Below are 22,980 nucleotides of genomic sequence, written 5' to 3'. Positions count from 1 at the left end.
CAACTGTCACCCATATTCAGAGGGCCTAGTTTGCTCCTGTGCTGGTTCCCTTGCTGTCAGGCTGGAGTTGGTGGGCTCTCATTAGCTCAGATAAGCTGTTTCAGTGGGTATCCCCATCATGGTCTGGACCTCTTTGCTCCTTTTCTCATTCCTCCTACTCTTCGACTGGACTTTGGGAGCTTGGCCCAGTATTCTACAATGGATCTCTGCCTCTGCTTCCGTCAGTTGCTAGATGAAGGTTCTATGATGACTTTTAAGATAGTCACCAATCTGACTATAGGGCAAGGCCAGTTATGGCACCCTCTCCACTATTGCTTGGGGTCTTAGCTGGGGTTTTCCGTGTGGATTCCTGGGAATTTCTTTTTTTTTTTTTTTTGGTTTTTCGAGACAGGGTTTCTCTGTGGTTTTGGAGCCTGTCCTGGAACTAGCTCTTGTAGACCAGGCTGGTCTCGAACTCACAGAGATCCGCCTGCCTCTGCCTCCCGAGTGCTGGGATTAAAGGCGTGCGCCACCACCGCCCGGCTCCTGGGAATTTCTTTAGTGCCAGGTTTCTTCCTAGCCCCAAAATGGCTTCCTCAATCAAAATATCTCTTTCCTAGCCTGCCATCTGTCATTCCCCCATCTTGACCCTTCAGTTCTCTTAAGTCTCCTTCACCCACTCCTTTCTCCTCCTTCTCTCCCCTTCTCCTCTCCCCTTATTTGCTTGTTTTTATTTGAGACAGGGCCTCACTATGTAGCTCTGGCTGACCTGGACAACTGTGTGAACTGCTTTCTGTGTGACTTTGAAATGTCTCTTTCCTCCTCCCGAGTGCTGGGATTACAAACATACACCACCATTCCCTGCCTTATTTATTTATTTATTTTTGGTTTTTCGAGACAGGGTTTCTCTGTGGTTTTGGAGCCTGTCCTGGAACTAGCTCTTGTAGACCAGGCTGGTCTCGAACTCACAGAGATCCGCCTGCCTCTGCCTCCCGAGTGCTGGGATTAAAGGCATGCGCCACCACCGCCCGGCTCCTGCCTTATTTTTTAATTAGGTATGTGTGCATGCGCACATGTGCATGCACATGTAAGTTATGAAGCCAGAGGAGTCAGTTCCTAGGAGTTGAAGTTACAGGCAGTTGTGAGCCACTAACTTGGGTGCTAGAAGTCAAACACGTTCTCTGGAAGAGCAGGAAGCTCTTTCGACCTCTGAGGCATCTCTTGCTCCATTGGATCTTGTCACTTTAGAAATGGTTGCTGTCCCCGAGTGGAAGATCTGGGTTTACAGATGTTTCTGTGTTTACCTTTACATGACTCTGGGGACTCAAACTCGGGTCCTCATGCTTTAGCAGCAAGTACTTGACCATTGAGTCATCACAGTGTGAGATTTATGGTACTGTGGATTAAACCCAGGGCCTTGTTCATTCTAGCCAAGTGCTCCACCATCCTTAGCCTAAATCTTATTTCTAAGTAAATGAGTTGGTATTTTGGGGAAACAGACCTATCCTAGGATTTCACAAAGTACTTCATGTAGGTAACACCTACATGAAATCAGTGTACATCTGGAAAACATCTTTGAACTAAACAAATTTGTTTACCATAGAGTTTCTCAGAGGCTTTTATATACAAGTACAAATTAAGGCTCTCTGAGAGGTAGATGATAGAATACAATGTTCCTAAACATTTTTCTCTCTGAAGTGGTGTTAGTAATCAGACCTGGGACCTTGCGCATACTAGGCAATGCTCTACCACTGAGATGCTGCCTGTCCTCCTCAAATACACTCGGTGTCTGTGTGCATACTACATAGCTGTAGTCCTAGCATGCACAATTTAGAATGCACGTTAGGCTTTTCTTTGTCCTCTTAAGTCCAACTTATTGAGCAATAACCGTCCAGGAAACAGTTTCTACTCTGTGTCTTTTGCATCTCAACATGAATTCTTATCAACCAGCTGAGTCGAATTTTCCTTGAGAAACTGTGACACTAACAAATTTTATGTCGGTTGAAACTAACTTCCTATGTGACTTAGACCACATTTTTCTTCAGCTAGCATTTTCATTCCCCAAAGAAACTTAGTAATTTATTTCTGACCTCACATTCTTGGACTGCCTGATAAATTAAAATATACTAAGCCTCCCTATTTTTAGCATAGTGTGATCATTTAGTTTTCTAAAAAGAGTAAGAAGAGATTTGTTTCTTTTAAAGTCAAGTCCACTAGTGCACTATACTCTAAACGACCTTTTAAAGACTGTGTGCTGAACAGACTTACTTTTATCTTCTTTTTTTTTGGCTTTTCGAGACAGGGTTTGTTATTATTTACAGGGTTTCTCTGTAGCTTTGGAGCCTGTCCTGGAACTCCCTTTGTAGATCAGGCTGGCCTCGAACTCACAGAAATCCGCCTGCCTCTGCTGGGATTAAAGGCGTGCACCACCACCGCCCGGCCTTTTATCTTCTTAAGGCAAGTTTAGCCAGCATGGCTAAGTTGTACCAGGAAGAAAAAACTTCCCACTAAACCCTCAACTCTCCTCTGAGTAATGGCAGGGGATGAACCTAGACAGGGAAGGAATGTAAAGAAAAGGCTGCAGGCTGACTGGGAGAGATAGGTAGATAAGAGCCATCTCCTCAGAGCTTCTCCTGTATTCCCTTGGAAGGAGCCCCTGCTGTGTGCCAGCATTTTATCTGCCAGCAGCAGATGTAAACTCTCAAAAAACAGCGGGGAACAGCGGGGAAGATGTTGACTGCAACAATGCATCAAGGCTGTGGTTTGTAACCTCAATAGTGAGGCAGTTCAAACTTTTTTTTTTAACAAAGACATTTTGATTGCCAAATCCATAACCATTAGCAGCTGTGGTTGTGAGCAGTTCTCCAGACCTAACAAGTTGAGTTGAGTTGGTGGCCTTTGTTTTTACACGTCTGTGTTGTTTGTGCTATTTTTATCTTTGTCTTCAAAAGAAATTCAGATTTGTCTGAAATCTCCAAGGTCATTGATTATTCTGTTTCTTCCCAACAGAACCCATTCTTCTCCTGCCAGCTTTCTGTTAGTCTATTTGATGTTAAGGTTTCTGTGAGAGACCAGAGCCTACCTTCAAGGAATTGCTGAGACAATTCCACTGGGTCCCTCTATCTAGCAACTGACACCAAGAGTAGAATTTCAGTCCTCTTAGGAGAAGAATATGACTTCTTCCATTTTTTTTTTTTTTTTAAAGATTATCTAAGTGCCAGGAGGTGGTAGTGTACCTTTAATCCCAGCACTCAGGAGGCAGAGGCAGGAGCTCTGTGACTTGGAGAACAGCCAGGGCTACACAGAGAAACCATTCTCTCTCGAAAAACAAACAAAATCTAAGCATCTTGGTATCTGGAAGACTGCAGATCTCCCATTGCATGGAAATCACCAGCTTCTGTCACTGGGTCTTCTGGATCTAAAAAGGGAGAAATTAGAACATGAAGGAAGTAATGTTCAACATTTGAACCAGGCCTTGAAAATGCCAAATCCCTAGTTCTCTTTTTAGATCTATGAGGGAAACAGGGAGTGGTGGTGCATGCTAGTAGTGCTCAAAGAGTCTGAGGCAAGAAGAGCCCTGAATTCTACACTTGCCTGGGCTGTAGTCTCATAATAACCAAAATAAGTGCATAAAGCCCGAGGGGATGGGGTATGAATCAGTGCAAGGTCCTATCAGTAACACTGTCCTATCTGTCTGTGAGTTCTGCTGACAGAATTTGCCTGCACATAATATACCTCAGAAGATTCTCAAGAGACCATAAGGCTGTTGTCTAAGACACGACATGAAAGGAAACACTATGTCATTAACAGCCAGCTGACCTCAAGCACTTCTTTAAGGTCAAGACTCACTTGAAAGAGATAGAAGATGTACAATCAGAATGTTTAAGAAGATTAGAACATTTATTAGAGTTCATAGTGGTCAGAACATACTGTTATTATTGTTGCTTGAAGTTTGGGTATCAAGTATTCACTTGAAAATGGTTTAAGGAGAGGGCTGGAGAGATGGCTCAGTGGTTAAGAGCACTGGCTGCCACTCGGGAAGCAGAGGCAGGCAGATCTCTGTGAGTTCGAGACCAGTCTGGTCTACAGAGCTAGTTCCAGGACAGGCTCCAAAGCCTGTCTCGAAAAACCAAAAAAAAAAAAAAAAAGAGTACTGGCTGCTCTTCCAGAGGACCTGGGTTCAATTCCCAGCACCCACATGGCAGCACACAATTGTCTGTAATCCCATTTGTGGGAGATCTGGCATCCTCACATAGACACACAGGCAGGCAAAACATCAGTGAACCTAAAATAAATAAATAATTTTTTTAAAAAAGGAAATGGTTTAAGGATGCCCAGCAGTGGTGGCGTACACCTTTAATCCCAACACTCAGGAGGCAGAGGCAGGTGGTTTTCCGTGAGTTTGAGGCCAGCCTGTTCTACAGAGGGAGCCTGTCTTAAAAAGATGAAAAACAAAAATGGTTTAAGGAATAACAGTGTGTGTGTTTGTTATATGTGTGCATTTATAACTATGTGTGTGTGTATGTGCGCGCGTACATACGTGTGCTTTAATGCAAGAAAACATTCCACTTTATGTTCTAAAGAAAGATGTGGAATAGTACCATTTTGGATTTTGGTTTTGATTTTGGTTTTGAGAAAGGTTCTCACTTGTACCTGTGGATAGCATGGAACTCACTACATAGACTAGGCTAGGCTGGAACTCACAAAGTGTTGCCCTCTTGTGTTCACCAAGTGCTGTCATTAAAGACATGTACCTTCATGTCTAGCAGTGCCACTTTTTCTAATGTTCTGTGTAATAAATAACAATGTATATCTATGTACTGCTTGGTGCCTGTGAGGCCAGAAAAGACTAGCAAACCCCCTGGCACTGGAGTTACAGGTGGTTGAGAACTACCACATGGATGCTGGGAATCAAACCTGGGTCCTCTGGAAGAACAGCCATCTCTAGCCTCTATAATTTTTTTATTTTTTATTTTTTGGATACAGGGTTTCTTTGTGTAGCCCCAACTGTCCTGAAACTCCCTCTGTAGACCAGGCTGACCTCGAACTCAGAGATCTGCCTGCCTGTCTCCTGAGTGCGAGGATTAAAGTCATGTGCCACCATCCTGTAGTTTTTTAATAGTAACCTTTTTAAAAAGATGTTTTATATTTATTTTTGTTTCTCTTTTTGTATTTATTTCATGTTTGAGGATTTTGCCTAAATCGTATGTATGTGTGCTACTTGCATGCCTGGTGCCTGTAGAGATCCTGGAAGACTGTGTTCCCCTGGAACTAGAAGCGTTGATGGTGAACTCCCCTTTGAGGGCTAAGAATGAAAGTCCACCACTGCAGGAGCAGCAGGTGTCTTAACTGTGGAGCCATTTCTCCAGACCTTAATGATTTTTTGGGTGATTGGTTTGATGACTTAGCAGTTTAGAACACTTGCTGCTTTTTTCCAGGGGATCCCAGTTTGGTTCCCAGCATTCAAACCAAACCTGCCTATAACTCCAGCTCTAGCTCCAGGGAATACAGCATGGCCTCTATGAACACCTGTGCTCACATGTACATATACCCAAACACAGACAAACATACATACACATATGTATATAGATAATAACTGTATTTCAAAAGGAGGCTCTCGGTGCATGTGTGTGGAGCTCAGAGGACAAGTCCAGAAGTCAGTTCTCTCTTCCACTTCTTGGGTCCTGAGGATTGAACTCAGGTCTTCAGGCTTAATAGCAAAAGCCTCTCTCTACTGAGCCGTCTTGTTAGCCCAGTAGCTTTTTACTTGATAACATATAATTCTTAAGATTTTCTTATGTGCCAGGAGTGATAATCCTTTAGTCCCAGCATTCAGGAGGCAGTGGTCTATATAGTGAGTTCCAGTCCAGCTAGGGCTATATAGTGAGATCCTATCTTATAAAAACAAAACCAAACAAAACAACCCAAAAAACAAAATAGAAAGGAAAAAGATTTTCTTGTGTAATTATCCGTCCATGAGTAGATATTTGGGTCCTAGTATAAGTGAGACACCATTGTAGATATTAAAGGAAATAAGATGATAAATCAGGTGTAGGTTCTGCCCTTGGATACATGAGAGGTTACTAGAGAGTTGTATTAACAATCAAAAAGTGAGGTTGGGAGGTCGTGGAGCACGCCTTTAATTCCATCACTCAGGAGGCAGAGACAGGTGGATCTCTGAGTTCTAGGTCAGCCTGGTCTACAGAGCGAGTTCCAGGAAGGGTTCAAAGCTAAAGAGAAACCCTGTCTCGAAAAACCAAAAACAAAAAACAAAAAGTGAATTTGTTTTCTGTGGTGCTAGGATTAAACCCAGAGCATCAAACATGCTCTACAAGCACTGTTCCACTGCATATATCCCCTGCCCAAGGTAACTTTTAAGAAGCCAAAGCTGACTATACCACCAGCATTCTTGAGGCTGAGGCAAGAGGATTACAGGAAGGGCTGGAGAGTTGGCTCAGAGGTTTAGAGCATTGCCTGCTCTTCCAAAGGTCCTGAGTTCAATTCCCACCAACCACATGGTGGCTCACAACCATCTGTAATGGGGTCTGGTGTCCTCTTCTGGCCTGCAGGCATACACACAGATAGAATATTGTATACATAATAATTAATTTTTTTTTTTAAAAAAAGAGGATTACAGGATTGTAAATTCAAGCCTGCTTTGCATTGTGAGACCTGAGAATATGAGAGGGGTGGAAGGAGGAGAGAACAAGGTGGTGAGAGAGATTATCTTTCAGAACTTGGAGGAGGGAAATGTAATTTTTAGTTAGAAGAGATTCCATATCCTTGTCTTCACTTTGGGGAATAATAAAAAACTATCACTCTCAACCACTAAATATGTGCTATACTCATTCTGTATATGTATGTTGTTTTCTAAACCTCACAGAAATATAGGACAGGCACAGTAGCACATAAATTTAATCCCCGTACTTGAGAGGCAGAAATAGGTGGATCTCAGTAAGTTCAAGGCCATACTGGTCTACAAAGCAAATTCTATGCCATCCATGGATACACAGTGAGACCCTGTGTCAAAAACAAAACAAGAGGGCTGGAGAGATGGCTCAGTGGTTAAGAGCATTGCCTACTCTTCCGAAGGTCCTGAGTTCAATTCCCAGCAACCACATGGTGGCTCACAACCATCTGTAAAGAGGTCTGGCGCCCTCTTCTGGCCTTCAGGCATACACACAGACAGAATATTGTATACATAATAAATAAATATTTAAAAAAAAAAAAAAAAAAAAAAAAAAACAAGATACTGGAAAAATGGTTCAGTGGTTAAGAGCACTGACTGTTCTTCCAGAGGACATAGATTTAGTTCCCAGCAACCACATGGTAATGCACAGAGTCTGTAACTCCTGATTCAGGGGATCCAGCATCTTTTGGCCTCTTTGGGTATTGCAAACAGTGATGCACAGAAAAACATGCAGGCAAAACATCCAAACACCTAAAATAAAATAAAAACAAAACAATTCCCAAAAAAAGTATCATTACCCTTCTTTCAAAGAAAATTTAAGGTAGCCAGGACTGTTACACAGAAAAACTCTGTCTCAAAACCAGCCCCCCCCCCAAAAAAAAACCCACTTAAAGTAACTTACATAATGTTGGCAAAAAAGATGAAAAAAAAAACGAGGTTTTGCTGTTGAAGTCTTCTTCCTTATTTGACAGAAAAGCATATTCCAAAATGAGAAGATAATGGGAGCAAAGGCACAGGTGGGAAGTCGGGGTCTGTGTGGCTAATGTGGCAAGCCCATCTGCAGGGCAGTGTGAAGAGGAAGCAACAGACAAGCCCGGAAAGTAGGTTGCGGTCAGATAGTAGATAGCCCAGGATAATAGAGCACAGAAGAAAGATCTATTTCTCTAGTAACTGGGAAACGTGGAAGAGTGTGTAGAAAGCAATAGGGTGATAGGAGCCCTGCCTGAGGAAAACTCATTGGCTGCGATGTGGAAGATGGGTTGGAAAGGCTCTGAAGCCGGAAAGACTGCTGTTGTCCAGGTTGGGACTTATAAAGGTCTCGTTCATAGCAATGCCAGTAGACTTGGGCTAGGGCAACAGCAATAGGCCTGCTGTTGGTAGAATCAAACATTTCCTGTGATAACAAACCAAGGCTTAGAGAACATGAGCTGCTTGACCTAGTGTGGCCTCACTTTCTTATAACCTATTCAAGTTGTCATCTTGGTTTGTCATCCGGTCTTCTTTGTTATCCAAGTGACAGATTTCCCATATTTTATTACTCAGAATATTATATAACCATTTAGTGAGTATTAATAAAGCACGAAGAGAAAAGAATTAACTATTAATTGTCATATGACAGGCAATGGAATGAAGACTAAGGATCATAGTTTTAAGATAATGTTCCATTCCATCAGGATGGTAGCCTGATGGTTGGTTGGATTTTTTTTCCTTTGTGGTGGGGTGCATGGTTTCATGTAGGACAGGTTGGCCTCAAATTTGCTATTTAGCCAATGGTGCCCATGAATTTTTTTTTAATTTATTTATTTATTTATTTATTTATTTATTAAAGATTTCTGCCTTCTCCCTGCCACCACCTCCCATTTCCCTCCCCCTTCCCCATCAAGTTCCCCTCCCTCATCATCCCTAGGAGTAATCCGGGTTCCCTGCCCTGTGGGAAGTCCAAGGACCACCCACCTCCATCCAGGTCTAGTAAGGTGAGCATCCAAACTGCCTAGGCTCCCACAAAGCCAGTACGTGCAGTAGGATCAAAAACCCATTGCCATTGTTCTTGAGTTCTCAGTAGTCCTCATTGTCCATTATGCTCAGCAAGTCCGGTTTTATCCCATGCTTTTTCAGACCCAGGCCAGCTGGCCTTGGTGAGTTCCTGATAGAACATCCCCATTGTCTCTGTGTGGGTGCACCCCTCGCGGTTCTGAGTTCCTTGCCCATGAATTTTTTTTTAAAGATTTTATGTATTTATTTTATGTATATGAGTGCTCTGTGTGTATGTACTCCTGTGAGCCACCATGTGGTTGCTGGGAATCGAACTCAGGACCTCTGGAAGAATAGCCAGCGCTCTTAATTGCCTTCTCTCCAGCCTTCCCTGCCCATGAATTTCTTATCCTTATGTGTGCACCTTCAAATATTGGGATTGTGGCATTTGCTTCTGTGCCTGGCCTTGCTGTGTTGCTCAGGCTATTTCTGTGCTAGCCTCTAAAGTTTTGGGATTACCAGCTCCCAGCTCCCATACTACCATCCCTGGTTCCTTGCGTTGCTTTGAAGGGAAATGTAAATGAGAGCTACTTTTAAAACTGCCTTTTATTTATTCTTTAAGTTTCATACACATATAAAATCCATCTTGAATGCAGCCGCTCCCAACACCTGCAGTGTTTATCCGAGAGCACAGTTGCTTTCAGGATGTGCTGCTACTTTAGATCTGCTGTGCTTGTGGCCTTTAGCTTCTGTTTGACCTCACCTCAGTGTTGGAGGCAGTTTTCAGCAAACGGGATTTCAGAGCCTAATTTCATATATTATGTACTTTTCCCCAAAGTTAAAACCTACAACAAATATGTGTTCTTGTCAGTGAATTTGTTTCTTGACTGTTGGCTTTTGTTGTTTGTCCTTAGGAGGCGGGCAAAAGATTTCTAAGTCATGGACTAGAGCTGTATCTCAGTGGTAGAGTGCTTGGTCAGGATGCACAAGACCCTACTTCAGACACCATACACACACACACACATACACACATGAGAGAGAGAGAGAGAGAGAGAGAGAGAGAGAGAGAGAGAGAGAGAGAGAGAGAGAGAGAGAGAGAAATGTATATAAAATTCACTTGGAACCAGGTGGTGAGGCCAGCCTGGTCTACAAGAGCTAGTTCAAGAGAGTTTAGTTTCTCAAAAGCTACAGAGAAACCCTGCCTCGAAAAAGTCCAAAAAAATTCACTTGGGGATTTATTGGGAAGAGTGGCATAATTAAGGAGTTATTGATCATGTTTGTTTTCTTTTAAGAAATATTTATTTATTTATTATGTATACAATATTCTGTCTGTGTGTGTGCCTGCAGGCCAGAAGAAGGCACCAAACCCCATTACAGATAGTTGTGAACCACCATGTGGTTGCTGGGAATTGAACTCAGGACCTTTGGAAGAGCAGCCAATGCTCTTAACCTCTGAGCCATCTCTCCAGCCCCCTATTGATCATTTTTGTAAACCAGGCTTGCCTCGAACTCACAGAGATCAGCCTGCATCTGCCTCCAGAGTGCTGTGATTAAAGGCGTGCGCCACCACCGCCCGGCTATTGATCATTTTTAATACAAAGACTAAGTGAGGCTTGCAGAATTGAGCAAAAATTTTTATTTGTCTCTAAATCAGTAGTAGTTGCCAAAAAGTACTAACCTTTTCTTCCCTGTTAGGAAAATGACAAAAGAAACGTTTTCTAACTGACTGGTGAACAATTTCCCCTGAGAGGAGATGAAATGGCTGTTTGACAGATAATTACCTGTTATATTGGACAGCTGAGGAAGTTATAAGGCATGAAAGAAAAGTAGGCACACCTCCACTGCTCCTCAGGCTGGAATTTGTGATAAAAGTCTCCATAGAGTGAAACAAAGGCACCTGCCGGAGTCTTTGGCCAAATTTGCATTGTTTCTAAAGCTCATATTTCAGCCGGGCGATGGTGGCGCACACCTTTAATCCCAGCACTTGGGAGGCAGAGGCAGGCAGATCTCTGTGAGTTCGAGACCAGCCTGGTCTACAAGAGCTAGTTCCAGGACAGGCTCCAAAACCACAGAGAAACCCTGTCTCGAAAAACCAAAAAAATTAAATAAATAAAAATAAAAAATAAAGCTCATATTTCCTGACCTGTTTATTATGCTCTATCAGTGACATTTAATCTAGCATCTTCACTCAAGTGGATGTGACATTAGAACTTATTTGTGTTCTTCATTTCCCCTTTAATTTATTCTTACTGAGGGCTGGAGACATGGCTCAGTGGTTAAGTGCACTGGCTGCTCTTCCAGAGATCGTGAGTTCAGTTCCCAGCAACCACATGGTGGCTCACAACCATCTGTAATGAGATCTGGCGCCCTCTTTTGGTGTGTGGGCATACCTGGAGGCAGAATGTTGTATACATAATAAGCAAACAAACAAACAAATAAATAATTCTTTAAAAAAAATTTATTCTTGCTGAGCCTGCTGTATTTTCATCTTTGTAAATCTCAGACCAAAGATACAAATCCCTCCCTTTTTTTTCTTTTATAGCGCTGCCCGCAAAAGTAAGGGTATTGTGCATGCTAAGCAACCACCTTTGAACAATATCCCCAGCCCTGATTTTACTTTCTATTTTAACACAATCTCTGTAAGTGTCCCAGGCTCTCTCTGAACTCTCTCTGAACTTGTGCTTTTCTGCCTCAACCTCCCCAGTATCTGGGATTAGAGGCCCATACAACCAGAGCCAACTAAATACTTCTTAATATGTAATGTGTTTCTTAGTATTCAGCTTTCAAGGACAAGGATTTTTTTTGGGGGGGGGGGCAGATATGAGGCTCATCCAAATGGACTTCTCTTCAGTGTATATGATGATGTAACTCTGTGCTACTTTATTTCTCATTTCTGTCTCTTGTGAACACTCTGAAGTTCAGTGGAAGTGGTGGTAAAGGGCCCATGATCTCAGCTACCAGGCAGTTGCCAACTATATTAAACAAATATTCATGGATTACCTAATGTTTGCTGTGTCTGGTCCTAGCAGAAGGAGGGGCAGAGGACATCTGGTGTCTCCCACTGAACTTGAAACTTTCAGTAGGCAAGTCATGTTACTTTCAGTGCAAATTCTCTTAGCCACTGAGCCATCTCTCAGCCCCTGGAGTGGGGCGTTGTAGAAAATGTCTGCACATTTGAAGCTTTCATCTTAGTAAATTGAAACAAAAATATAAATAATTTATATGTTAAATGGTAAGTTCTATGGAGAAAAAATAAGATAGGAAAAAGGGTTCAAAGTGCTACGTTTATAGGGTGATTGGTGCTGTAATTTCATTTTGTTTTATTTACTTTTGTTGATTGTAGAACCAGGGCCTTGTGCATACTTGACAAGTATTCTAAAGCTGACTTTTAAATACTGGGGTCATGGTGTTGGGGATTTAGGTCAGTGGTAGAGCTCTTGCCTATGTGCAGGGCCCTGGGTTTGGTCCTCAACTCTGGGGGGAAGAAAAAACGCTGGAGAGATGGCTCAGAGGTTAAGAGCACGGACTGTTCTTCCAGAGATCCTGAGTTTGATTCCCAGCAACCACATGGTGGCTCACAACCATCTGTAATGAGATTTGGTGCCCTCTTCTGGCCTGCAGGCACACATACAGTCAGAACACTGTATACATTAAAAAAAAAAAAAAAAAACTTTTAAATAGTGAGATCAGGAGAGATTTATGTCAAAGTTGACATTTGAAAAAGGCCTGAAGGGCCGGGCGATGGTGGCGCACGCCTTTAATCCCAGCACTCGGGAGGCAGAGGCAGGCGGATCTCTGTGAGTTCGAGACCAGCCTGGTCTACAGAGCTAGTTCCAGGACAGGCTCCAAAGCCACAGAGAAACCCTGTCTTGAAAAACCAAAAAAAAAAAAAAAAAAGAAAAAAAAAGAAAAGAAAAGAAAAAGGCCTGAAGGAAGAGCAAGATGAAGCCATGTAATGAGGACTTAAAATCATTCTAGAAAGCCAGGTATGGCAGCAAACTCAATTTCTGACACTATGGGTCACAACCCCTCCTTGTGGGATTATGAAAGCAAATGTGGCATTGAGAAAAATTTAGCAATAGTAAAAACTTCTTTCTTAGTTAGGGTTTTCTTTGCTGTGAAGAGACACCATAACCATGGCAACTCTTATAAAGGAAAGCATTTTGTTTGTTTGCTTTTTGTCTTTGTTTTGGTTTTTTGTTTTTTCTGTAGCTTTGGAGCCTGTCCTGGAACTAGCTCTTGTAGACCAGGTTGGCCTCGAACTCACGGAGATCTGCCTGCCTCTGCCTCCTGATTAAAGGTGTGCGCTACTACCACCACTGGGTAAGGAAATCATTTGATTGGCATGGCAATCAGGCATGTTATTTGCATGGCAGGAAGCATGGCAGCATTCCTACATACATGGTGCTTGAGAAGGAGCTGAGAGTTTTACATCTTGACCAGCAGGCAACAGGAAGTGAACTACCTTCCATACAGCATAGCTTGAGCATAGGAGATCTCAAAGCCCACCCCCATGGTGACACATTTCCTCCAAGAAGGTCACACCTACTCCAACAAAGCCACACTTCCTAATATTGCCACCCCCTGCTCTATCAAAGCTATACTTCCTAATAGTGCCTCTCCCTGTGGGGGCCATTTTCTTTCGAACCACCACAGCTTCTGAACATGCAAATACCAATATTTAATTAAAAGTCAAGTGAATAGAGCTTTCTGGTAGACCTCACCCATGCCGTATCAAATAACTTCATAGCCTTGGTCCAGTTTTGCATTGTGTTTGTTACAACACACAGGGCTAACCAATGCTGCCTGAGTCTTTTTGACTCCTACTCCAAACTGTTGTGAATTGCATTATTTTTATACTTTTATACAAAGTTTTCTTCTGTTATAGAAACAATTTAATTGTGGGAAATGAAAACCTTTCAATTTTTCCTAGCATCATTCCTGAGTACCTAAATAACAAATTAGTATATCTTTGGAATGGATTATGTTAGAATGTTAATTCTTAAAAAAAAGAAAAAAAAAGATTTATTGTGTATGCAATATTCTGCCTGGCGTGTATGCTTACAGGCCAGAAGAGGGCACTAGACCTCGTTACAGATGGTGAGAGCCATCATGTGGGTGCTGAGAATTGAACTCAGAACCTTTGGAAGAGCAGCCAGTGCTATTAACCACGGAACCATCACTCTAGCCCAGAATGTAAATTCTTAAAAGTGCTTGTCTGAGTTGCTGTCTTGAGTTTCCTAGAATATTTAGAGAAGTTTTTTTTTTTTTTTTGAAATTAATGTTTCTTTTTTGTTTGTTTGTTTTTTGAGACAGAGTTTCTCTGTGTAGCCTTGGCTGTTCTTGTTTAGACCAAACTGTCATTGAATTCACAGTGATCTGCCTGCTTCTGCCTTCTGAGTACTGGGATTAAAGATGTATACCACTGCTGCCTGGCTTTTTAATTTATATGTATGTGTATATGTGTGTGTGTGAGTATATGTCATGTGTGTGCAGGTGCCTACAGAGACCAGAAGAGGGGCATCAGATGCCCTGGAGCTGGAGCTGCATGCAGTTGTAAGCTGCCCAATGAGGGTGCTGTGAACCAATCTCAGGTCCTATGGAAGAGCAGCAGACTCTCTTAGCCACTGAGCCATCTGCCTAGTTCCTTATAAAAAATTGTTAGTTAGCTAAGTGGCTAAAGCACTTGCTGTGCAAGCATGTGGACCTGAGTTTGAATTTCTAGCATTACATAGAAATCAGGCATAGTGGCCAATGCCTATAACCTCAACACTGGCAAGGCTTTGACAAGGAATTGTGAATTCAAGGCCAGGATAGCACAGTGAGACAAAATAGGTGCTGGATGTATTTTGTAGCTATCGTTGATAGGGTTTTTTAATGACTTGGCCTGATAAATGGACAGATAGATGGAATCGCCTTTTCTTCTTTTGTTTTTTTTTCCTTGAGTTTCCACTATGTACCCCATATTGACCTCAAATTTATGAAACTCTCACTTCAGACCAACAAATACCGCATACAATCATCAAGCCTGGAAAAGAAACTCACCCCAAGTTTTCAAAAGGTTTATTTAATTTATTTTTTCATTTATTTATGTGTGTTTGCTTATGCCTCTAGGTGCCCAGGGTCAGAAGAGGGCATCAGAGTCCCTGGAGCTGGAGTTACAGGCAGTTCAGCTGCCTGAGGAAGGTGCTGGGAACTGGATTCTAGTCCTCTGAAAGAGCAGGAGTGCTCTTAGCCCCTAACCCAGCTCCCCGCTCCTAACCTGAATTGTTAAAGTTTTATTTTTATTGTGATAAACCTTGTATAAGATAGATCTTTCTATTTTAAGCACTTTTAAGTGTTACAGTACTGCGACATCAACTATATTCATAACAGTGTATAGTCACCATCACTACCCATCTCCAAACTTTCCTATTGTCCTAACCACCAACTCTACCTATTCAGTAATTACTCTTTCCTCCTACATCTCAGTCCCTGGTAACCTCTATTTTACTTATTTTAATTTTAAAAATTATTTTTAAAATTTTATATGTATGTGTATCAATGAGTGTATGTATGTGTACCGCATAGGTACAGGAGCCCACAAAGGTCAAAAGAGGGTGTTGGATCCCCTGGAACTGAAGTTGCAGGCATTCGTGGGCTGCCTTGTGGGTGCTGGGAACCAAACCTGGGTTCAATCTCTCCAGCCACTTCCACCCCTCCCCTCCTCTTTCCTTTCCTTCCCTTCCCTTCCCCTTTCCTTTTCTTTCTTCCTTTCTTTTTACCGTGTGTGCTTGCATATGCACAAGCACATAGGTCATGGTACGTGTGTGGAGGTCAGAAGGCATCTTTGTGGAAGTCAGAGGCCATCTAGTCCCTGTCAGATCTTCTTTTTCCTTTCTCTCTCTCTCTCTCTCTCTCTCTCTCTCTCTCTCTCTCTCTCTCTCTCTCTCTCTCTATCTCTCTTCCTTCTTTTCTTTCTTTTCCTGCAATTCTTTATGTAAATTCAGCAGGCCTAGAACTTATAAAGATCCATCTTCCTCTGCCTTCAAGTGCTGGGATTAAAGGTATATGCCACTACACCCAGCTTCTTCTGCCTTTGTGTGTTGCTTGGTAAGTGCTTTTACCTTCTCAGTTTTCCTAACTGGCCCCTGTTATACTTTCTATCCCTGGGAATTTGCCTATTCTATTCTAAGTACATTATTTAAGTAGAATCATGCAGAATTTGTCTTTTTGTGTCTTGCTTATTTCATTTATCGTGTTTCCATGGTTTGCCCAGGTTGTAGAATGTTTCAGAATTCCCTTCCTTTTTCAGACTGAAAAATACTCTTCATATTATTTTTTCAGCTGTTACTAGGTTGTTAGATAATGTTGTTTTGAACATTAGTCTACAAATACCTGTAGTATTAGGAGCGGCGGGCTACGTTCCTGGCACCTGGCCGCCCGCACGGCTAGCTTATTCCTCGAAATAATTACACAGAAACTGTATTATTTTAAACACTGCCTGGCCCATTAGTTCCAGCCTCTTATTGGCTACCTCTTACATATTGATCTAACCCGTTTCTAATATTCTGTGTAGTACCACGAGCTGGCTTACCAGGAAAGATCTTAACCTGCGTCTGTCTGGAGTGGGAGAATCATGTCAACTCCTGACTTGGCTTCTTTCTCCCAGCATTCTGTTCTGTTTACTCCACCCACCTAAGGGTTGGCCTATCAAATGGGCCTAGGCAGTTTGTTTATTAATTAACCAATGAAAGCAACAGATTAATACAAGACCCACCTCCATCAAATACCTATTTGAGATTCTTTTCACTTCTTTTCTGGTTGCTGGGGATAATGATAATTCTCTGCTGAACCTTTAGAGAACCCTCCAAACTATTTTCCACTTTTGCTGGACCACTTTTTATTTACACCAGCACTGTAGAAGTGTTCCAGCTTCTTCATACCTTTGCTACTATGTGTTTCATGTTTCTGTCACATGGAGCCATTTTAGTGAGTATGACATGGTATCTCATTGTGGGTTTTTTGTTTTGTTTGTGTGTGCTTTAAATATATATGTGTACATACATATTCATATATATATATTATTTCTTAAATTCTCTGTTTTTTACCTTTCTTTTTTCTTTTTTTTTTTTTTTTTTTTTGGTTTTTTTCAAGACAGGGTTTCATCAGGCTGTCCTGGAACTAGCTCTGTAGACCAGACTGGTCTCAAACTCACAGAGATCCGCCTTCCTCTGCCTCCCGAGTACTGGGATTAAAGGCATGCGCCACCACTGCCCAGCCCTGTTTTGATTTTTTAAGTCAGGGTTTCTCTGTGTAGCCTTGGCTGTCCTGAAATTTAATCCTTTATCCTTTAATCCCAGCACTGGGGAAGCAGAGGCAGGCAGATCTCTGTGAGTTTGAAGCCTGCCTGGCTTACAGAGTGAGTTCCAGGACAGCCAAGACAAAAGAATAGTTACATATTGTAGTGCACACCTTTGATCCTAGCACTCAGAGAAGCAGACCAATCTTTCGAGGTGGAGACCAGCCTGGTCTGTAGAGTGAGTTCCAGGACATCCAGGACTATGTAAAGAGCCTTGTCTCGAAAAAAAAAAACAGAAATAAAGAAAGAGAGGGAGAAAGGAAAAGAGAGAGGGAGGGAGGGAGGGAGGGAGGGAGGGAGGGAGGGAGGAGAGAGAGAGAGAGAGAGAGAGAGAGAGAGAGAGAGAGAGAGAGAGAGAGAGAGAGGCAGGGAGGTGGTCCATGCGTAGAGGCTAGTGGCACAATCTTGTTCCATCACCACATAAAAAGCCCTATCTACAGTCACAGCTCCAGCACTGCTAAGGTGAGAAGAGTGAAGAAACCTATGAATACAGCTCAGCCACAGAAACAAGAGAGACCCTGTCCCTGAAACAAGGAAGAAGGCAGGATCCTGCGCCCAGGAATTTGTCCCTTGGCCTACACATGTTGGCTGTCTTCTTCAATTCCTCTTTAACCTTTTTGAGAGGTTGTTGCTCTCAGAACCTGGAGCTCATTGGTTTAACTGGGTTGGTTGGTGAGCTGCATGGATCTTTGCCTCCACTCACCTCAGAGTGCCCGCTGATCCATCCTCTCAGCTCCTCTACCATGCGTATTTTCACTTTGTTCATGGCTATAACTTCTGTGCCTGATACTTGATATTAAGTTTATCTTTAATCAGGCTACATGCCCCATCTGCCTCACTGAAGGCCATTGTATATAGGCAGGACCAAACATTTAGAAAATTCTTTTTAATTTTCCCACTTACGCCTTGGATAGTGTGCTCAACAAAGAAATTTAAGTATTTATGCTTCCACCAGTTATAGACACATTTTAATTTTCTACCTCTTTATTATTCTTTTCTCTGAAACTGCTGTATAATTTGGACTGCCAGGGTTTATCTTGCTTTGTTTTGTTTAGACAGAGTCTCATTATGTAGCCCTGACTGGCCTAGAACTCACTATGTAGTCCACATTGGCTTCAGACTCACAGAGATCAGCCTGTCTTTGCCTTCTAAGTACTGGGATTAAAGATGTGTGCCAAAATGCCTCGTTCCCCAGCCCTGATCTTTGTTTTTTGTCATTGTTTTTTGACACATCTCGTGCAGCACAGACTGGTCTGAAACTCACTATGTAGCCAAGGCTGGCCTTTACCACCTCTTCCTCTTACCTCCATTAACCAAGTGTTGCGACTACAGGTGCAAACCACCATGCCCAGCAAGACTCTTGGATCTAGACCTTTAGATTATGAGAGAATAGATCTTTTTTTTTTTTTCCGAGACAGGGTTTCTCTGTGGCTTTGGAGCCTGTCCTGGAACTAGCTCTTGTAGACCAGGCTGGTCTCGAACTCACAGAGATCCGCCTGCCTCTGCCTCCCGAGTGCTGGGATTAAAGGCGTGCGCCACCACCGCCCGGCTCGAGAATAGATCTTAAAGGGTGAATAAGAGTAAAAATTAACATTCTATTTCTAATAGTTATTACTGGGAAAAGAACTTCTCTGGTTATTAAGTCTGATCACATGCCTATCAGTCATTTATCAAACATGCTATAGGTTAGACATCCTAAGATAGGAAACAATGAAACATCAGATTGTTTGGGCATTGCTAAAGAACATTTCTGCTGATCTATGATGGCTTCCTAACCTGTTGTTATGTCCCTAGCATGGTCTTGGGTTCCATGTATGCATTTTCAAAAACAAAACAAAACAAAAAGACAAAAACCTCTTAAGTATTCGTGTAAATTTGTTTTGTGATATGACTTTTTTCAGAAAAAAAGTCTGCCGCTTACCTTTCTCCCTAAGCAGTTCTGTAGTGTATCCAGCTGAACAGCCTTTACATGATCATACCTTTCAGAACGAATCATCTTCCTTCTCCTTAGTGAGAAGATGGCTGTGTGTGCTGTTTCTGACAGAATTTCCTAAGTCTTCCAGGGCGTCCATTAAGCTGAACCTAGGGTGTTGCTAAACATTCCAGAGACCTGAGACTCTCACAGCTGCCTGTGTTAGAAGACTGGCCAGTTCCCACCCTTCTGGAGGAATGTCAGGCATCCTTTGTTTAGGAAGCTGATTCCACTATAAGAAGCCAGAGATGGCAGGCAATAGACTGTGTAATACCATATCAAACCTTCAGAAAGCTGGAGTTCTGTTATTGTAGAGCATAGCCCTCTTGGTCTGTGAACCAGAGAGCACTCTCATCAGGATTGAGGTAAAATCTGGGCTGTTCCTTGATCTCTTTAAAGTGACAAATCCGTCCCAACTAGCCTGAATTTTTTATCTTTCAGTTCCCGGACATCAGTCAAGAATCTGATTCTCCATTTGTTTTCATCTGCAAAAACCCTCAGGAAATGGTTGTGAAGTTTCCTATTAAAGGAAATCCTAAAATCTGTAAGTCATCATCTTTTAGGATCTCATTTTCTCTTGCAACTTACTTGTCTACATTTGAAAAAACACTTGTAGTAAGCTTTGTTGTCGGCTGCCAGCCCAAAAATAATGACGGAGAGATTTCTTAATTATGAAGGCTTAGCTTAGGCTGGTCCCACTAGCTCATATAACTTAAATTAACCCATTTGTATTAATCTGTGTTCTGTCATGTGACCTTACCTCTTCTGCATACTGCCCATCTGCTTCCTCTGAGTCTGGCTGGCAACTCTACCTTTCTTCCGCTAGTCTTCTTTGTCCCCGGAAGTTCCATCTAACCTCTTTGTGTCTAGCTATTGGCCATTCAGCTCAGAGTGAAATATCTTCACATGGTGTAAAGAAATATCCCAACATGCTATTCTGTGTTCAGTGCCATCCTTAGCATTGGAAGATGATTATGTTTATCAATAACATTGAAGTCATATTTATTATAGTTAGCTTTTCCAGAGTGGACAGTTATCGGCATGATAGCGAGCCATTCTAAACTTTTCATTTAGGACTCCATTACATTAACTATTTATTCCTGGGCATGGTGGAACACGCCTGTAATCCCAACACTCGGAAGGCAGAGGCGGAGGCCAGTCTGGTCTACAAAGCTAGTTCAGGACAGCCAGGGCTTTACATATAGAAACCCTCTCTTGAAAAAAACCCAGAAGAAAAAAAATTAAACTGAAAGGAGGTGGAAAGAGAAATCAGTGGCTAAGAGCACTGGAAGTGCTAGGTGGTGGTGGTGGTGCACACTTTTAATCCCAGCAGAGGCAGTTGAATCTCTGTGAGTTCAAGAACAGCCTGGTTTACAGCAAGTTCCAGGATAGCCAGGACTATACAGAGAAACCCTGTCTTGAAAGCTATTCCCCAAAACAAAACAAAATTATTCATAAAGCATTTACATTGTATTAAGTATGACACTTTATATATAAGGGATTCACATAACATCTTTGGAGTTTGATGTTTGTGAGTATCCTAAAGCCAAAACCCCACAAATACAGAGACAAATTAAATTAGTTGATTAAATGAGTCAGTATATGTAAAATTCTTAGCATGGTGCCTAGTATACAGAAAGCACATATTAGCTATATTCTTTTTTTAATTACTTATTTTTATTTTATGGACATTGGTGTTTTATCACATGTATGTCTATATGAGGGTGTCAGGTCCCCTGGAACTGAAGTTACAGACAATTGTGAACTGCCATGTGAGCACTGGGAATTGAACTCTAGTCCTCTGGATAAAGAGCCAGTGCTCTTAACCACTGAGCCATCTCTCCATCTCTCCCTAGCAGTAATCTTAACAACCCTGTCAGATAGTAGGTTTTTTCCATCTGCTTTTGATTTTACAGATAAGTAAGCAGGTTTAGGGAAGTTGTGAGGGTTTGGATTGTTTTTTGTTTGTTTGTTTATTTTAAGCCTACAGCACTAGGTATTCCCAGGTGGTCTCCCACCCAAGTAATAACCAGGTCTGACCCTGCTTAACTTCCAAGATCAGACAAGGTTGGGCATGTTCGGGGTGGTATGGGCCATAAAAGGGTTTAGATTTTTTGAGATAGGGTCTCTGGGTCTTACTGTGTAGCCTGGGGTGACCTCAGGTGCATTGTGTAACCTAGACTGACCTTGAACTCAAGGCTGCCTTGCCTCACTCTTCCTGAGAGGATTGTAGGTGTGAGACAGCATACCCAACTCACAGATTGTATTTTATTTGTCTTTTTGATTGTTCTTCTGTGCCTTAAACTTTATCGGATTGTCTCAGGAACAGATTTCCAATTTATAGTTCATTTTCAGGACACAATATCATGGCACTGGAAAGGAACTTTATTTTTTTTTTTTTTTTGGTTTTTCGAGACAGGGTTTCTCTGTGGTTTTGGAGCCTGTCCTGGAACTAGCTCTTGTAGACCAGGCTGGTCTCGAACTCACAGAGATCCGCCTGTCTCTGCCTCCCAAGTGCTGGGATTAAAGGCGTGCGCCACCACCGCCCGGCCTGGAAAGGAACTTTATAGTGGGTAGTACTTCTTTTAGTTGAATAAAAATTGAAGATAGAAATGATGAGGTAACGTCCTCATCATTACACAACTAGAGGAGGAAATCTGAGAAACAAGCCTAACCAACCAACGAGTCTTCAAACCTATGGCAATACCAAGAACTGGATATCAAAGTCTTCAATAGATTCTAAATTCTCACATAGCTTGTCCTAAAAGCCTGAAGAAGACTTAAGACTTACTCGTACCTCAGCCCTAACCCTTTTTATCTGCTGGTTTGGATTACTTAGTTAATCTATTATACTGAGGATTTGAAATTTGTATTATTTGTCTTTGTTTTTTTGTCCTCTTTTTTTTTTTTTGGCTTGTTTTGTTTTTGAGACAAAGTGTCACATGATCCAGGTTCGTTTTTTAATTCTGACCTTGAGCCGGGCGTTGGTGGCGCACGCCTTTAATCCCAGCACTTGGGAGGCAGAGGCAGGCGGATCTCTGTGAGTTCGAGACCAGCTTGGTCTACAAGAGGTAGTTCCAAGACAGGCTCCAAAAAAACCACAGAGAAACCCTGTCTCGAAAAACCAAAAAAAAAAAAAAAAAAAAAAAAAAAAAAATTCTGACCTTGAACTGTTTGTCTGTTTCCACCTCCTGTTTAATTTATTTGATTAAAGTATTTATTGACCACCTACCAATTGACAGTCACTTAAGTACTATGAGGGAGACAAAAGAAAATTTGTCTTGAAATAGGGCTCTTTGCCAGCTTGCTGTCACGTTCACATTCCCAGCTAGGCAGCCTATAAGATGAAAGAACTCCAAACTCACTGGGAATGCCCATATTCTAAAACCCAACTTAAAATCAGCAGTGTTGGGATTATTATGGGCAGCATTTGGATAGCACAGAAAAAAAGTGTACTGCTATTCTAGAAGCGGATGCAGCCCTGAAACACTAGGGCAAGAGGCCTAAAGAAAACATGTCGGACTGAGGCTGTTTTCTCCCAGTATCCTTGTGCGGTGGTCAGAACTTGTATCCTTATCTTAAATGGACAAATGAGGCCATTGAAGTCCAGAGAGGCTGAATGACTTGTCGAGTTCATACAGGTTATTAACTAGCTTCTAGTGAGTGAGAGTTCTTTCACATCGGATTGCTCAACAAGTGAAAAGAACTACATCTGAGTGGCAGTGGTGTTCTGGGTGCGTGCCTACAGTATCCAGGACTCTTTGTTTTATATTTTTAGTGCTAAAACTGAAATGAAGTATTTTCTATTCTTAGCATCATCATCATCATTGACTTCAATGAGGCTTTTGTGGGAGAAAAGAAATTTGCAAGCTTTTTTCATGGATCAGACAAACAATTTTTTTTTGTCATGAAATAGATGCTTTCAAAGGCTGCTAGCACTGAACTAGCTGTACTCTGGGAGATCGAGGAGTCAATTCAAAGATCACATCATTCGAGGCATTCTCATTTGGATCACTTGAGACATGA

The 22,980-nt window shown here is 42.0% G+C and overlaps 1 protein-coding gene across 3 annotated transcripts in view; it reads left to right on the top strand.

Moving 5' to 3' along the window:
- Trip4 (thyroid hormone receptor interactor 4) overlaps positions 1 to 22,980 on the top strand; it is a 65,292-nt gene that overhangs the window by 41,243 nt on the left and 1,069 nt on the right. For 2 of the 3 annotated variants that reach the window (XM_057767520.1, XM_057767522.1), the window contains one exon: positions 19,396 to 19,498. The exons of the other annotated variant lie outside the window; for it this stretch is intronic. In XM_057767520.1, the coding sequence (XP_057623503.1) occupies positions 19,396 to 19,498 (103 nt within the window). The remainder of the gene's footprint in view (positions 1 to 19,395; positions 19,499 to 22,980) is intronic. 3 annotated transcript variants of the gene reach the window in all.

This window comes from Chionomys nivalis, chromosome 4 (genome assembly GCF_950005125.1).
Source record: "Chionomys nivalis chromosome 4, mChiNiv1.1, whole genome shotgun sequence".
NCBI classification, from domain to species: domain Eukaryota; kingdom Metazoa; phylum Chordata; class Mammalia; order Rodentia; family Cricetidae; genus Chionomys; species Chionomys nivalis.
The sequence above is the reverse complement of the archived record's forward strand: the minus strand, read 5'-3'. Positions and strand labels throughout refer to the sequence as shown.